This window comes from Hypanus sabinus, chromosome 6 (assembly GCF_030144855.1).
Source record: "Hypanus sabinus isolate sHypSab1 chromosome 6, sHypSab1.hap1, whole genome shotgun sequence".
Lineage (NCBI taxonomy): Eukaryota > Metazoa > Chordata > Chondrichthyes > Myliobatiformes > Dasyatidae > Hypanus > Hypanus sabinus.
In genome coordinates, this window is record NC_082711.1 from 104,656,823 (window position 1) to 104,674,227 (window position 17,405).

The following is a 17,405-nucleotide window of genomic DNA, read 5'->3' on the forward strand; positions in this document are numbered from 1 at the left end:
GAAACGGCTCACAATTAGCCAGCATTCCGGCTAAGGGAGATAGCCTACGGGGGTTTGTGAGTACGCGTCTTTTGCAGCATCTGCGTCCATGGGGGCTGGGTTGAGGGAGGCTTAAAAGCAAGGCTGTTTAGTTCGAATAAAGCTATCTTTGACTGCAGTTTACTGACACCGCTACAACGTGTTTTTATCGCTGGCTGTCCAGACGGAAGGTGCTGAAACGCTTTGTCGCGTGTCTGGAAGAAGTGAAAACTTTCCTGGGCAGCAAAGGGCTCACCTTTCCTGAGCTGGAACAGCCAGAGTGGCTGGAAAAGCTACACTTCATGGTAGACATGACAGCGCACCTGAACACGCTGAACACAGCTCTTCAGGGGAAAGGACGTACAGCCCTGCACATGTTGGAGGATGTTTTGGCATTCGAGCGCAAGTTGACAGTGCTTGCCAGAGATTTACAGAAAGGCACTTTGTCTCACTTCCCCAATTTGAGAGAGTTCAAACAAGGTCACGACATGATAATTTCGGAGTATTTACATTCTGCAATCATCGCAATGCAAACATCGTTTGGGAAACGCTTCTGTGAGTTCAGAGAGGAAAAAAACACATTATCCTTCCCGGTCACTCCCTTAAGCATCGATCCTTCCCTACTGAATACGACTGCATTGGCAGGTGTGAGTCAACCTGATCTTGAGATGGAACTGGCCGACATAGCCGACAAAGACATATGGGTGTCCAAGTTTAGACGCTTGACAGCAGACCTTGAAGATGTTGCCCGTCAGAAGGCCGTTCTTGCTCAGAAACACAAATGGAGTGATATTGAAAACCTCACAGATGACAGCTTGCGATCCTGTGTAAAGATGAAGGTGACATCATACAGCCCTGATGTGCAGACGCTGTGCGCTGAGGTCCAGGAGCAGAAATCCCATTAACCAAGTATGATAAATATTTTAATTGCCTATTATTTTACTTATATTCATATTTTTTCATTGTTCAGTGAAATAGTCCTTTCATTTTTCAGGATGACAGCTGGCTGACGTTATTTTTGGTTTGCTGCTGGCGGAAAATTTAAGTTCGGCGTTTTTCATAAATACAAGAAGGACTCAAATAGACATTGAATATTTTACTTAAAAGTAACTTTCAACCCAACGTCTTTTTTTCGGAGTTCAAAATGTTTTTGTTGCATGCAGAAATGTAATTTCGTTTTCTCTGCAGGAGTTCATCAATTTCATAAATGCAACACATTATAGTTTGTTTATACATAGCATAAAGGCAAAAAAAACGTTGTATGCAGTGTTATTTCATTTTAAATGTCAAACGGGTTTTGCGGCTCCCAGTGTTTTCTTTTCTGTGGAAAACGGGTCCAAGTGGCTCTTTCAGTGGTAAAGGTTGCTGACCCCTGCTTTAGACACTACCTCACTTTTTTTAATATACGGTATTTCTGTTTTTGCACATTTTTAAATAATCTATTAAATATACTTAATTGATTTACTTGTTTATTTATTATTATATTTTATTTTTTATTATTATTATTATTATTACTTTTCTGTCTCTCTCTGCTAGATTATGTATTGCTTGAATTGCTGCTGCTAAGTTAACAAATCTCACGTCACATGCTGGGCATGAGAACCGGAGTGATAGGGCTGAGGATGGGGCAGTTGGTATATAACTAGATGCTGTGTGTAGTGAGACTGTGAGGAAGGACAAGCAGATGATAGGGCAAAATTTCAGTCAGTGTGATGAGTTAAAGTGTAACGGAGGCAGGGAATCAAAAGAGTGATCAATACAGGACTGAAAGTGTTATGTTTGAGTGCATGCAGTTTACGGAATAAGGTAGATGATCCTGTAGCGCAGTTACTGATTGGCAAGGTATGATGTTGTGGGCTTCGCTGAGTTGTGGTCGAAAGAAGATCACAGTTGGGAGCGTAACATCCAAGGATACACACTGTAATGAAAGGACAGGCAGGCAGGCAGAGGAGGTGGGGTGCTCTACTGGGAAAAAATGAAATCAAATCCTTAGAAAGAGGTGACATGGGATTGGAAGATGTAGGTTGAGGTAAGACACTGCAAGGTTGTGGGTTGAGGTAAGAGACTGCAAGTGTAAGAAGACTTGCGTGTAGGCCTCTGAATAGTAGCCAGGATATGGGTTAGAAATTACAATGGGAGATAGAAAAAGCAAGTCAAAAGAGCAATGTTGTTGATAATCATGGGAGATTTCAATATGCAGGTATTGGGCCTACTTTTTGTGCTGAGTATGACCCTATGAATCTCACAAGGACATCAGAACCAGGCTGTGAATTGTCAGGTGTTCAATAGCTCTGACTCAAAGAGCCCAGATATCTGCAAGCACCCACAACCTCCCACCTCACCACAATGAGATACCAGAAGCTGTGCAAGAAGGTTAATTGCATCATTTGCACCTATTCAGATGCAAATTCATGATTCATATTAAAGAAGGGCGCTGAAATATTTAGCATTTCAATAGCTGTAGTTTACATCCCCCATTCCAGTCCATGGAAAATATTTCTATGGGTGTTAATGTTTGTTGAGCTTTTTTTTCCTCATACAGCAATGGTGATCTTCCACTGACGTTAATGCCAAATTGAAGAAATATCAATCTGTGCTTAAACAGATAGAGGACAGCACAGAACAGACCATATTGTTATCGTTAATGCAGGAGATGTCGGTGATCTTGAGTAACGCATGCAATGTGCTGGAAAAATTCAGCAGGTCAGGCAGTGTCTATGGGGAGGAATAAACAGTAAAAATTTTGCCAGGTTGGAGACCACCCAAACAGGATAAGATCGCTTATTCCATCTGGGTACTCTGGAACCTGACTGCATGAACATCGATTTCTCCCACGTCTCTGGTAATCTCCCACTCCTTCTGGTTCTCTCCTTTTCCATTCCACATTCTGCACCTCTCATGATTTTATATACCTCAACCATGGCCCGTTCTTGTCTTCTTTATGTCCAGGGAAATCAGACCCGTGATTTCCAATCTCTCCTCATTACTGAAACACCAGGCAAAATCCTGATGAGTCTTCACTGTACCTTCTCCAGCAGTGTCCGGTCCTTCCTGAAGGAAGCATTGACCAGGACAGCAGACCCATAACCGTTCAGAGTGGAGAAGAAGATAGATAGATATATACTTTATTGATCCCAAAGAGAAATTACAGTGTCACAGTAACATTACAAGTTCACAGATATAAATTTTAGATGAGAAGTAAGAAGAATAAACAAAAAATAAGTTATCTTAACCAGTCTAACAGCTATAGGTTGACTCATTATAGAGCCTAATGCCCGAGCGTAAGAGTGACCTCATGTAGCACTCTTCAGAGCAGTGCAGTTGTCTTAGTCTGTTACTGAAGGCAACTGTGATGATTGTGGACCTTGAGGTCATGTGTTGGGGGCACACAGACACAGCAGAAGAAACGAAACACATCACAAACCAGCCAACCAGCTGTCCCATTAAGGACCTCCTGCTCCAACTGTGGAAGAGTCATCACTTCCATTAGAACCCCCAAAACAGGAGAGGAAATAAAATAGAAAAACAAGGGAAACAGCAGATGCAGACTGCATCCTCAATTCTGAGGGACTTCCTATGAAGTAAATGCAGTAGCTGCATGCAGCTGCCCCACAGCAAGTTCCGAGAAACAGTAATGAAATAATGACCAGTTTATTTCAATGGTACTGCCCAGGATAATAGCTGAAGTCTTTGGGTTGTACTGGACTGCCAGTCTGCATTTTGTGCTTCAATCTTTGGAATGTGCCTTGAGCTTCTGGATCAGATGTGAATTTTTTATCACCTACAAAGTGCGGCATAATAAACCAGCTATCTCGTGAAATAGGCGGATCGGGTTCTATTAAAATTAATTGTAAGCTTTTCCAATGCGCATAAGTTTAGGGTTCAACAAAATTTAATATCAAAGTACATGCAGGTCACCACATACTACCCCCAGATTCATCTTCTTGCAGGCATTCACAGTAAGTACAAAGAAACACAATAGATTTAATGAAAAACCACACTCAATGACAGACTAACAACCAGTGTGCAAAAACAACAAAGTGAAAATGCAAAAAGAAAAAGCAAAGTAATAACAAAACAAGCAATAAATATTGAGAATATGAAATGAATAGGCCTTGAGAGTGAGTCCATAGGTTGTGGAATCAGTTCAGTCTTGGAGTGAGTGAAGTTATCCATGCTGGTTCAGGAGCTTGATGGTTGAGGGATAATAACTGTACCTGAACCTGGTGGTGTGGGACCTGAGGTTCCTATATCTCCTTACTGATGGAAGCAGCGAGAAGCGAGCATGGCCTGAATGGGGGGGGGGGTCCCTGATGATGGATGCTGCCTTCCTGCAGCCACACTGGATGATGTGCTCAATGGTGGGGAAGTTTTACCCGTGATGGACTGGGCTGTTTCCATGTTCAAGGGCATTGGTATTTCCATACCAGACTGTGATTCAACCAGTCAGTAGACTCTCCACTGCGCACCTACAGAAGTTTGTCAAAGTTCTATGTGACAAGCCAAACCTTCACTAACAGCTGAGAAAGTAGAGGTGTGGCTGTAGCACTTTGCAATGGCAGTTGTGTGCTGGACCCAGAATAGATCCCCCTGAAATGATAATGCTGAGGATTTTAAAGTTGCTTCTCTGTACCACCTCTGAACCCCCGATGAGGACTGGCTCACGGACTTCTGGTTTCCTCCACCTGTAGTCAACAAGCAGCTCCTTAATCTTGCTGACGCTGAGTAAGAGGCTGTTGTGGCACTACTCGGCCAGATTTTTAATCTCCCTCCGATATGCTGATTCATCACCACCTTTGATTCTGTTAGCAACAGTGCTGTCACCTGCAAACTTAAATACGGCATTGGAGCTGTACATAGCCTGACAGTCGTAAGTGTAAAGTGAGCAGAGCGGGGGGCTAAGCACACAGCCTTGTGGTGCACCCATGCTGATGGAGACCATGGAGGAGACATTGTTGCCATTCTGAGCTGACTGGAGTCTGCAAGTGAGGAAACTGAGCATCCAAATGCAGGTACTGAGGCCTAGGTCTTGGAGCTTATCGATCAGTTTCGAGCTTACGATAGTGCTGAATGCCGAGCTGCAGTCATTGAAGAGCATCCTGATGTGTGCATCTTCACTATCCAGGTGTTCCAGGGCTGAGCGAAGAGCCAATGAAATGGCATCTGCTTTCAACCTGTTGGGACAGTAGGCAAATTGGAGTGGATCTAAGTTGGTCCTTAGGTGGGCGTTGATATGCTTTATGACCAACCTCTCAGAACTTACATCATCGCTGATGTAAGCGCTGCTGGATGATAGTCATTGAGGCAGGTTACCATGTGGTTTTGGGGCACCGGTACAATTGAAGCCTGCTTGAAGCAGGCGGATACCTCAGGCTACCACAGCGAGGGGTTAAAGACATCAATAAACACTCCACCAGTCAATTAGCACAGGTCTTCAATATTCTGCAGGTACCCCGTCTGGGCCAGATGCTCTCCGTGGGTTCACCATCCTAAAAGATGCTCTCGTGTCAGCCACAGAGACTGCAATCATAGGGTCGCTGGGGGTTGGGCTGTCGGAGTTTGTGAAGGCGCCTCCGTGTTTTGATGGTTAAGCAAGCATAAAAGGTATTGAACTGAAACCAAGTTGTCACAATGTCACTTGGTATCACTGTCGGAGATATTAGATTTTAAACTCTGCCACAGCTTTGGTGATTCAAGCTTGATCTGAAATTGCCACTTCATATGTGAGATGGCTTTCTGGCGATTGTACCTGGACCTCTTGTACTTTACTTGGTTGCCAGAGCTGGACACCACTGATCTGGCCCTCTTTCTTCATCCAGGGCTTCTCGTTGAGGAAAACTGAATGATATAAAGTCCGTAACATCCTAGCGTACTCGTTCAGATCTTCTGATAAGTCCTTGACCAACTGAAAGCAATCCCGTGGCCACTCCTCGGTTCACATAACTTAAGACACAGAAGCAGGAGTAATTCATCTGGCCCTACAAACCTGCTTTGCTATTTAGCAAGATGGGGGCCGGTCTCCGTCAATATTACACTCCCTTGCAATGAAATCCATAAGTGCTGGAAACACTCAGCACGTCAGTGTTCATCTGTGGCAGAGAAACAGAGTCAGTGGATGCTTCCGGTTGAAAAGCCTCCACCAGCATGTTCTGCTTGTTTTTAGATATTCAACATCTCCATTTCTAATTTTGATTTTTACCATTTTTGTTGTTCTCCACACATCCATTCAGCGGAATGGCACTGGAGCTTGGTGACTCGTTGCAGGATGCTCTCGCCAGATCTACTCCTTCTTGCCATAATAATTCCAATTTCTGGTTCCCCTAATTTCCAGAAGCTTATCTAACTGTAGAACTGAAACAACAAATGAGCTCACGGAGGCTTCCAAAGATTCACCACCTTCAACATGAAGAAATTGCTCATGTCAGTTCTGAAGAGCTCTACCCCTTGTTCTTCTTGGTCCCAGGCCCCTAAATCAGGCTCATATCTATCCCGAGAAGGCATCTTTAATCTTCCTACAGTGTGGGCGAATGGTTCAGCATAGAAAGGGTTAATGAATGCAATAGATTGTCCACCTCATTTTACTGATAAAGCACAGTCAGAGTACTTAATGGGTTAAGGCCGTTTATTCCTGTTTAGGCTGCAGAAGGAAGTGCTCTCAATCTGTAATTCCTGCTAATTACTCTCGCGGGCCAACCCACTACTGTCACTGGATTGAATGCGTGCAACTGGCTTTGAGCCAGCAAACCAACCTCAGCTCCAGTCGCAGACACAACAGGCATTTAGTTCAGATAGTTCTCTCTTCACTAAATGTCAGCTCCATAGGAGCCACATTGCTGCACCGAGCAGGGAGAGCCGAGGCGATAGTGAATGAGGAGGCTGCTCATGACTGCAGCCCAGGATTCTCTCTGCTGCATCGAGGGTACATGGCAGCAGTCAGTGTGGAACAGTTGTGCCACGCTGCAGTCACACAGAGAAGGACCCCGTCACAGAGCCAGACCTTCAAGTGGAGCCCTGTCAGTTCACTGGCTGGATAGCCTAACACTGTGAAGAGGACTCTCCTGGGACTCCCAGCACGCCCGGTAAGTACAGACAGCATGTCATTCTAAAAAATCTGTTCTTGCTAAAAAGCATCCCATTGATTTACAAGGTTCGGGCCGAATGGGATTTCAGACTCCCGACTGGAAAGGCATTTTTCATTGTACATCTGAAAATATTGCCAATATTTGGATCACTGCAAAATGTTTAGGATTTAGTTTTCTTATAAAGTGCTTAACAAGGTTGTAAAGGAGCTGTTGGAGTTGCAGCGACATGTATGATAGACATGAGAAATTCTGCAGGTGCTGCAAACCCGAAGTTAACACACAGATAAAGCTGGGGGAGCTCAGGTCAGGTAGCATCTATGCAAATGAAAAAACAGTCAACTTTTCAGGACTGGGAGAAGGTCTCGGCCTGAAGTGTCAACTGTTTATTCATTTTCATAGATGCCGCCTGACCTATTGAGTTCCTCCAGTATTTTACATGTGACACGTGAAATTGCTGACTGGACTGTCGACGTGTACTGCAACAAGAACACGGTGAGACACAAGCTGAACGCAACGTAGATTTAATGAGAAGCACAGGCTGAGTGAGAAGTGGGAGGAGGCAGAGCGAATGCTGCGCATAGTCGGGAGGTAGAGGAGCACAGACTGAATCATACACTGCTCCATTGGGCTGCAGGGTGAAGAATGGTTCAGCTCAAACAGAGGAAAAGGGGTTGGTGCTTGTGGGATTGTCTATTTAAGAATAAAGTGAACATCAGTTGATTGGTTCAAGTGAGAAGGTCCATCTGAACTTTATTTATGTGCCTTAGCAAGCGATAAAGGGGAAAACAAAATGAAGCAATTTCTCTACCTTTAGGCTGTGGGCATAGGGGTATCTCTCTATTCTGTGTGTGTGTTTACACAGGGGTCTCACTGTACTGTGTGTGTTTACACAGGGGTATCTCTCTGTCTGTGTGTGTATACACAGGGGTATCTCTCTTCTGTGTGTGTTTACACAGGGGTCTCTCACTGTACTGTGTGTGTTTACACAGGGGTATCTCTCTGTCCTGTGTGTGTATACACAGGGGTATCTCTCTGTTCTGTGTGTGTATACACAGGGGTATCTCTCTGTTCTGTGTGTGTTTACACAGGGGTCTCTCACTGTACCGTGTGTGTTTACACAGGGGTATCTCTCTGTTCCATGTGTGTTTACACAGGGGTATCTCTCTGTACTGTGTGTGTTTACACAGGGGCATCTCTTTGTTCTGTGTGTGTTTACACAGAGGTCTCTCACTGTACTGTGTGTGTTTTCACAGGGGTATCTCTATTCTGTGTGTGTGTTTACACAGGGGTCTCACTCTACTGTATGTGTTTACACAGGGGTATCTCTGTTCTGTGTGTGTATACACAGGGGTAATCTCTCTGTACTGTGTGTGTTTACGCAGGGGTCTCTCTGTACTGTGTGTGTTTACACAGGGGTATCTCTCTGTTCTGTGTGAGTATACACAGGGGTATCTCTCTGTACTGTGTGTGTTTACACAGGGGTATCTCTGTTCTGTGTGTGTTTACACAGGGGTCTCTCTGTTCTGTGTGAGTATACACAGGGTATCTCTCTGTACTGTGTGTGTTTACACAGGGGTCTCTCACTGTACTGTTTGTGTTTACACAGGGGTAATCTCTCTGTACTGTGTGTATTTACACAGGGATCTCTCACTGTACTGTGTGTGTTTACACAGGGGTACCTCTCTGTATTGTGTGGGTTTATGTCGTTTGCCTCCGCCCTCTATTTTAATTCAGTTTTGGGGATCAGGATTGCCCTGTGGCTCAAGATACATTGTCCATCTGTAAATCCTGTACAGAAGCTGGCAGTGAGCCATCTTCCTGAAATATTGCATTTCTTCTGCAGTGTTGATGTGTAGAAAATCTCGGGATTTAGTCACAGCCATAAGAATGGCAATTTTACCCTGAGACAGTGAATTTTCCTGGAAAACTTGCCTATATCTGTTGACACAGTAGGCTTCAAGGCTGAAACAATGAAGGTCATCTAAATCCAGAGGAGGGAGTTAAAATTTAGTTACATGAGGAAGCATAATGGAGGTTGGGCCTGGTTGTCTGAAAATAATGGATTGGCTACTCAGACTGAGATGAGGAGAAATTTCTTTACCCAGAGGATAGTCAATCTCTACCCAAGGGGAATGTGAGTACATCCAGAGGAAAGGTTGATTGGCTTTTTCTTTAAGATATTGAGGGAAAGGAAAGATTCGAGGTTACTGCAGGGAAGTGGTGCAGAGGTCAGAGACCATCCGTGAATGTCGGACAGGAATAAGGGAGTGAGCAGCTTCCTTTGCTTATTTGCTTACGTTCTGATAAAACCAGTCAATACCCTGTTTGGGTCAGCCCCTCTTTGCTCTCCAAAGAGCCTTTCAGGAGAGATGGGCACACATTTCCAGGTTTACACACCAGCCATGCCTGCTTATCGTCATTTGCAGCGTCCCCCAACTGGATTTCTTGCCGCTTTCCAAATCACATCTCACTCTGCTGGGAGGTCCTCCCTGAAGTAGCTTATCCTGTACTGTAGCTTAGCCAGTGGTGGGGTCAGATTAAAGTTTAAGCCCTTCAGACCATGACCATCTGCTCCAGATGAACTTGGAGCCACTGGAGAAGATACCCATATTTGATTGGGCTGAAGGAAGGGACGTTTGGAGGGAATGAAATGCCCTTTGGGTCAGACAGCTCCGGAAAACAATTACTTGTTCCCAGCCAATATACTGTTCCTGCCGGAATGACACAACAATCAAATGAAAATGATGCAAACTTCGTATATGTGAAATAAAAACAGAAAGTGCTAGAAACACTTAGTATGCTAGGCAGTATCTGTTAATGTTTCGCGTCAAGGACACTTAATTAAACAAATCTAAAGTTGAATGGCCAGCAGACATTGCAGTAAAGGTCAGACCAGGAATCATGGCAGAACATTTTTCTCCTTATTGACTGCTGTGTTTGGCGAGAAACGGCAGCACTTTGAGTACAAGACAAACGCGGCTTCAGGAACTTGAGCGAGCAGACAGGATTGTGCCCTGAATTTGTGGGGAGTGGCAGAGGCAGGGCTACTCTCTGAACAGAGATCTTTTCACTCCCGTGAGGCAGCTCTGCACCGTTGGCCATGTGCTGAATGACCGGGGTAAGGGAGGACATTTGGGGTGGGAGAAGTGTTAGCTTGAGGGTGGGATCAAAGGGAGATAAGTCATGAGGAACCAAGCCTAACTCTTGATAGAAAAATAAGGGAGGGGGGAATCATGGTTGGGGGAAAAAGGGGAAAGGAGAGGGGAGGGAGTCGGAAGTACCAGAGAGACATTCTGTAATGATCAATAAACCAATTGTTTGGAATCAAATGACCTTGCCTGACATCTCAGGGCTGGATGTGTCTGCACCCACATCAATTTCTGCCCCTGGCAGTCCTTCTCTGCCACCTGTCCCAAATCCACCCCACCCCCCCCACAGTGCTCCGCCCTCACCATTCCCAACATTCAAATTTACAGACTTGCTCTGCACTCTATGTTAACAAATACAGTACTGTGCAAAGGTCTTAGTTATGTGTGTGTGCTTAAGTCTTTTTGCACAGTACCGTGTTAGTGATCTACCAGTCAGAGCTACAAGCAGGCGAAACTCGGAAATAAGCCTTTGGTATACTGTCTCCAATGAAGAGTTTCACAGGACATTGGGAAGAGGGTCAAAGTGATTGTTAGTTCACAGGCCAGGTCCATATTTACCCTAACTGCTTCCCCCATCCGCTAATTAATGTCATTAATTTGGCAAACTCAAAACATATTATGTTGCCTGTAAAAAAAGAGTCAACATCTCACAGCTGTTCCAGTAAGTGATCACAGGCTTGTTTCTCCGGAAATATCCACCCTGTACAATTAATGAACAATTTGTCTTCTCCGCTCAACAAAATTCAGGCTCTGTAGCGTTTAGAAAGATAAAGATTACAGAGGAACCTCATACGCAAGGTTCTCATATTGATGAGGTTCTCATTCTGAGAACCTCAGAATATCCCAAGTTTATTACAACTAATATGAAGTCTTAGAAAAGTTGTAATGTAAGAAATTCACCATATTCACATTCAGGATTAGCCAATGAGTGGTGAATCTGTGGAGTACGTTGTCACTGGCAGCTGCAGGGGCCAAGTCATTGGGTATATTTAAGGTCGAGGTAGATTATTGATTATTCAGGACATGAAGGGATACAGGAGAGCGGGGCATGATGAAATGGCAGAACAGACTCGATGGGTCAGATGGACCAATTCTGCTCCTATATCTTTTGGACTTATGCTTAAATGGCAGACGTTGTGTTCCTTGTAAAGAATTGTAGGCTATGCGTACTTTTAGTAATTTTTCCTATTGAAACCTATTAATTTCAGTAGCAGTGAAAAGTGGTGGAACTTTGAAGACTATTGATAAGTCTGCAATCTTCCTTTTGAGTTCTCAGTTTATCTAATGTGAATAGAGATGGTGGAGCAGTGATGTAAACAATGGCTTCCCACCAGCAAGTAATCCACACCTAGCCTGGGATCTCCATCCCCACGGGTCATCCACCCCTTTGCAGACTGTGGATGCGGAGACAGGTGTGAGGGCCCTTGTCTCAGTTTACCTCCAGCAGCTGCATAATAAAAGACTGATTTACGGGCTGCTTCAAGGGACGCACACCAAGACAGACATCGAATGTTGCTGGAAGGTCGTTCGCTCGATGAAAGACGCCCGTTGGTCTGCCTGAAACTTGCTGGTCTTCAAGCACAGTGACATGTCCTGAAGGAAATCCGGCCAACTAACACAGTCTCGGCTTCAGGAGTGCTTGCTGAGGGACGCACTGAAGCTAAAGCTCTGTAGGAAAGGACCACAGTGTCGGCTCCTCTGCTTCCACACAGGGAGGGGTTGAGTCAGATGGGAATGCCACTCAAACTTTGAAATGGTTTGTCATTCCAGTGGGCTGCATGAGTGCCTATGGTACTATGGTTTGAAAAGAAAATAAGTGTGTTATGCTTTGTAGATTCAAAACATTAAACTAATTCAAAGGAAATCAAGAGCTGGGAATGTGAGTCTTCATTTTAAATGAGGTGAGTGTGTATCACGTGGTAGTGTGATGTCATATGCAATTTGCATATTTATACATATAAGGTGTAATGAGTTACTTAAATGAACAAGAATGCTGACTCAAACAATATATTTACAATATCACTCAAATACTACTAAAATATTGAGCATGCAACAAAGTAAACAGTACTGAATACATCAACTGGGAATGCAAAGGTTTTCACTGTTTCGTTTTTTGTATATATATCTTTTATTCTAAATAGTTTGAATTTTGATAAACAAAATTTCATTCACACATGTTGAAGCACGAGTGTAAAAAGACCTTCAGAGTGTGTGTGAGGTTGTTTTCTGAGGACACGACGGGACCCTGCCCGACAAGGTTCTAGCTCACTTCTGGGGGCTTGTTTAACTTTCCTTTAATTTCTACACCCTTCCCCACACGCCCGGTGCCAGCCCTTATCACACCCTGGAAACTCAAAACCATTCCTTGACCCTTTAAGTACCACCCCCTTTCCAATGGTCCATCCCCTAAATTTCGGGCAGCACAGCAGAGTACTTGTTAGCTTGTTAGCACAACACCTTACAGTACCAGCAACCCTGGTTCAATTCCCCCCACTGTCTGTAAAGAGCTTGTACATCCTGCCCGTGACTAAGTGGGGTTCCTCTGGGTGCTCCAGTTTCCTCCCACAGTCCAAAGGTTGGTAGGTTAATTGGTCATTGTAAATTGTACTATTCTGCACTGTATTCAATAAAATACATAAATAAAGGTATCTCCATCCTCGGAGAGCAGCACCTACCTACCTGCCCAGCCTCCCAAAAATTGCCGGGTACACCTTTGATTCATGTGTGGACCTATTCGGTAATACTTTTCTCACATTACATAACTTCCCTTTGATATTAAGAGTCTATTCAGCCCATCAAGTCTGTGGCAGCCCCCAGGAGAGCTCCCATAAATACTATAGCCCGCTATTTCCCTGTAACCTATTCTCTTCTCACTTGTCCTTAGCTCTCCACTCACCTATACCAGAGGAAACCTAGAGTGGCCAGTTAACTTCCTAATGCACAGTTTTTTGGGAAGGTCATGGGAACCCCACCCAGTCTCAGGAAGAGTGAGCAATCTCTACACAGACAGGACACAAGGTCAGGATAAGATCACCATGGCAACGAGGCAGCCACAAACAGAGCTGTGCCTCTGTGACACAACCCTCCCCTCTCCCCCGCAGACCATGCGTACTATACACCCTTGATAACAACGTTGAAAGGAATATTTTGTCTTGTATGTTTTACCCTCGATGTAGCATGATTATCTCTAAGTGTCCTTCATATGATAATAGCTATTGGAGCTAAACATGTTGAGCCCAGTGTGTTATCAACATTCTCCTGGGTTGTTAGAAAGCATCAAAACAGACAGGTTGAACAGATTTTGACATGGCATTCATTTTCCCCTAATAAATTCCATGAGTCATGTAGAAGTGTAAATTTATTCCTTAATCATTACCTTTTTTTTTGCTGACTTTACTCAGTCATGCCCTGTAGTTTTTACAATTGCTTCAGAAATTACCATACGATTTTTGCATCAAAATGTCATCACTAAAGACTTGCAAATGATTATCAAGCAAGAGAAAACCTGCAGGTGCTGGAATCCAAGCAACACACAAAATGCTGGAGGAACTCAGCAGGCCAGGCAGCATCTATGGAAAAGGGTGAACAGTCAAGGTTTTTGGCCGAAGCCCTTCATCAGGACAGATTATGATAACTTTAATCTCCTGCTGTGAATTGGGCAATTGAATTCTTGAGGCCCCTGATAAGGGCCTCCTCAAGGTTTTTGATAATTTATCCCCTTCCTCTCCAGCCCTTTATCTTTTTTTACCCTCACCTTCTAGCTATTCATCTTCCCCCTCCTCCCACCTCTTTATTCTGGCATCTTCCACTTCCTTTTCCAGTCCTGTCAAGGGGTCTCGGTTCAAAACATTGACTGTGTTCATTTCAACACATGCTGCCTGATCTGCTGACTTCATGTGTGTGTGTTGCTCTGGATTTCCAGCAGACTTTCTAGTGTTTAATATAAAATCATTCCATTTAATGATCATCACCAATCGTTTGCGGAATGTGATTGGCATTTCAATTAATTTGCTTTTCACTAAATTGCTTTGACTACCTGGACCAATCAACATTGTAATAAAAATAGAAGTTCGGGGAATCGTTCAGCAGGTCAGGCAGCACCAGAGCGAAGTGAAACATGGATAATGCAGATGTAGGGGCTTTGAGCCGATCATTACCAGGTTGATTGTAGATCTTGTTCCCGCACTACGTTAGGTCTCTGGCTTTATGACGTTTAGTGTGTCCTGAAATTCCTGTTCTATCTACACTTCTCATTGCCTCAATAAAGCAGTCAGTATAATCAAAGATTCCACCCACCCCCAGATATTCTCTCTTCTCCCCTCTTCCACGAGGCAGGAGATACACTGGACTGAAAACACACATCACCAGGATCAACCCTGCCGTTATAAGAATTTAAAATTGATAAGATGAAATCTTAATTTCACAAGATACCTCGATTTGATCTTGCATCATATTCTTTACCTGCACTGCCCTGTCTCTGTAGCTGTATTTTGCACTCCATACATTTTTACCTTGTTATGCCTCAATGGGGTGGAGATATATCTCTACCAAAGTGGATGTAAGATGCTCCTTCCCTCTGTAGCCTGCAGGTCACCCTTGGGCAAGGTGTAGCACCTGCTTATCCCCCTGATCAGGGTCACATGAAGCCATGGGACCAGGTGGTGGATGGTCGTATGAGCAGCCGGTGCAGATCACAAGTCCTGGTTATGTGACCACTGCCGCCAGGCGGACAATCTCTGAAGCATATTGATAATGGCTGGGGTTACCAGTCTTGTAAAGACACTGCGCAGAAGAAGGCAATGGCAAACCACTTCCGCAGAAAAATTTGCCAACAACAATTATGGTGAAAGACCATAATTGCTTACGTCATTATGACAACTTGCCTTTCCTCCATGTGCTGCAGGTACCCCCACCTTCCAAAAATCCACGGTTAGGTGAGTGAGTTGTGGGTAAGCTATGTTGGCAACGGAAGTGTAGTGGCATTTGCAGGCTGCCCAGCACAATCCTCACTGATTTGACTTGATGCAAAACAATGCATTTCACTCTGTTTCAATATACAGGTGATCTTTAAAGACCTTTTAATCTTTTTTCAGTAGCTAGCATTGTACTTCTTTTAGCACAAGAGATTCTGCAGATGCTGGAAATCCAAAGCAAAACACACAAAATGCTGGAGGAACTTGTCAGGCCAGGCAGCACCTATGGAAGAGAGTAAACAGTTGGCGTTTCAGGCTGAGAACCTTCTTCAGGACTGAAAAGGAAGGGAGAAGATTCCAGAATGAAAAAGTGGGGAGAGAGGAAGGATGATAGCTAGAAGATGATAGGTGAAGCCAGGAGAAGAAAGATAAAGGGATGGAGAAGAAGAAATCTGATAGGAGTGGACCATGGGAGAAAGGGAAGGAGGAGGGGCACCAGGGGGAGGTGAAGAGGTAGGAGGCCAGAGTGGGGAATAGAACAAGAAGGAAGGGGAAGGTGTTTTTTTTTACCAGAAGGAGAATTTAAGGTTCATGCCATCATCATACTGCTTCTTGAACAGATCCTCAGTTCTGTTCCCTAGCAAGTTATGGGAGGAGAGAGACAACAGGGATGGATAAATGAGCCACAGGATTTGGAAACGTTCTTTTTGTCCATCAAGTCCATACAGACCATCGACACTGATCCTACACTCATCCCATATTTCTCCCCAGAAAATACTGGAGGAAATCTTCAGCCAATTAACTTACCAACTTGCGCATCTTTCGAAAAAGTGTGAAAACTGAACCCAAGGAAACCTGTGTGGACACATGGCACAAGCTCCAAAGATCAGGATTCAAAACATGTGTCATGTGTGTGTAGCTCTACCAGCTGTGCCACACAACAGAGAGGGGGAAAGGGTCACCCAGAATATTAAGCTGCAGGTTACCTAGAGCAAGCTTTGCATACAGAATGCTGGAGGGACTCAGCTGGTCAGGCTACATCTATGGAAATGAATAAACAGTCAATATTTTGGACCGAAGAGTCTCAGCCCAAAAGGTTGACTGTTTATTCATTTCCATAGATGCTGCCTGACCTGCTGAGTTCCTCCAGCATTTTGTTGCTTTGTATTTCCAGCACTTACAGAATTTCTCATTTTTAGAACGAGTAAATGCAGCAATTTAACAATCATTGTTTATGTCTGAAGGAAGTGCTTTACTCTAGGAGTGATCTTACACATGGCAACTGAAGATCTTAGGCGAAGTCAAAAAGCCTGCAATTGATCATCTGTAGCAATGGAAGGTCAACAGGGTCAGTTCTGAATGGATCAATTAAGATGTGTTGATTGACCTTCCTCACCTTATCAGTAGATCTAATCTGTCTTGTGGTTTTAACATTACAACAGCCCATACAGTTCACATTGCAAGTGAACTGTCCAAATGCAAATTCACCCTTGATGAAATGCAGACCCCAGGATGACAATGAAACCCTACATTGCACAGGAGATCAAGTCCTTTAATCTGCTCGCACCTCAAGTATGCCTGCACTGCTTGCTTTGGATTGCAGGCCGCTGATAATCTTTACAACTGCTCTGTATGTGCCCTTTAAAGTTTAAAAGAGATACAAGATAGATCCTCCTCAGCTCACCATGACTCCTGAGCCATTAGAAAATGCAATGGTCCATATATTCTGCCCTGGAGTATAAAGTGTGTGTGTGTGTGTGTGTGTGTGTGTGTGTGTGTGTGTGTGTGTGTGTGTGTGTGTGTGTGTGTGTGTGTGTGTGTGTGTGTGTGTGTGTGTGTGTGTGTGTGTGTGTGTGTGTGGCGAGTGGGGGAGGTGGTGGTGTTCAGGAGAGCATCAGCTGGCCATTAGCTGGAATCAGAGGCCCTGTTCACATGGTGGAAGGGGAGGGCAGAGAGGAAACCTGGTCCCGTTTCAGAAACCACTCCACAGTTCACATGCGGTGAACACCCGCCTGTCGGTACTTGCAGGCTGGCCTGTCACTTTAACATGCAGCAGACACACAGAAATATACAACTCAGGACGGACTAAGGGAGAATGTTCTCCCAGGTGCTTGCTCTTGCTGAAACAGCACAATCTCACCAAGGCCATCACATCCGACGGGCAGAGTCTGTACCCAATATTGAACCTTAGATTTGTACTGTCTACTAAAGGAAAAGTGTGTTGTGCTGGCAGAGGTCGCCGT

At 44.4% G+C, this 17,405-nt stretch overlaps 2 protein-coding genes across 2 annotated transcripts in view; both read left to right on the top strand.

Annotated features, from left to right (window-relative positions):
* The window catches only part of LOC132395182 (general transcription factor II-I repeat domain-containing protein 2-like), a 34,060-nt gene extending 32,762 nt beyond the window's left edge, over positions 1 to 1,298 (top strand). Inside the window, exons 2-3 of the mRNA XM_059971476.1 lie at positions 159 to 927; positions 1,013 to 1,298. Coding sequence (XP_059827459.1) covers positions 159 to 923 — 765 coding nt within the window. The 3' untranslated portion in view covers positions 924 to 927; positions 1,013 to 1,298. The remainder of the gene's footprint in view (positions 1 to 158; positions 928 to 1,012) is intronic.
* Positions 1,299 to 6,798: 5,500 nt separating this feature from the next.
* Positions 6,799 to 17,405, top strand: part of LOC132395728 (ras association domain-containing protein 8-like) — a 251,896-nt gene continuing 241,289 nt past the window's right edge. The window contains exon 1 of the mRNA XM_059972685.1: positions 6,799 to 7,097. The gene's annotated coding sequence lies outside the window, so the exon portion shown is untranslated. The remainder of the gene's footprint in view (positions 7,098 to 17,405) is intronic.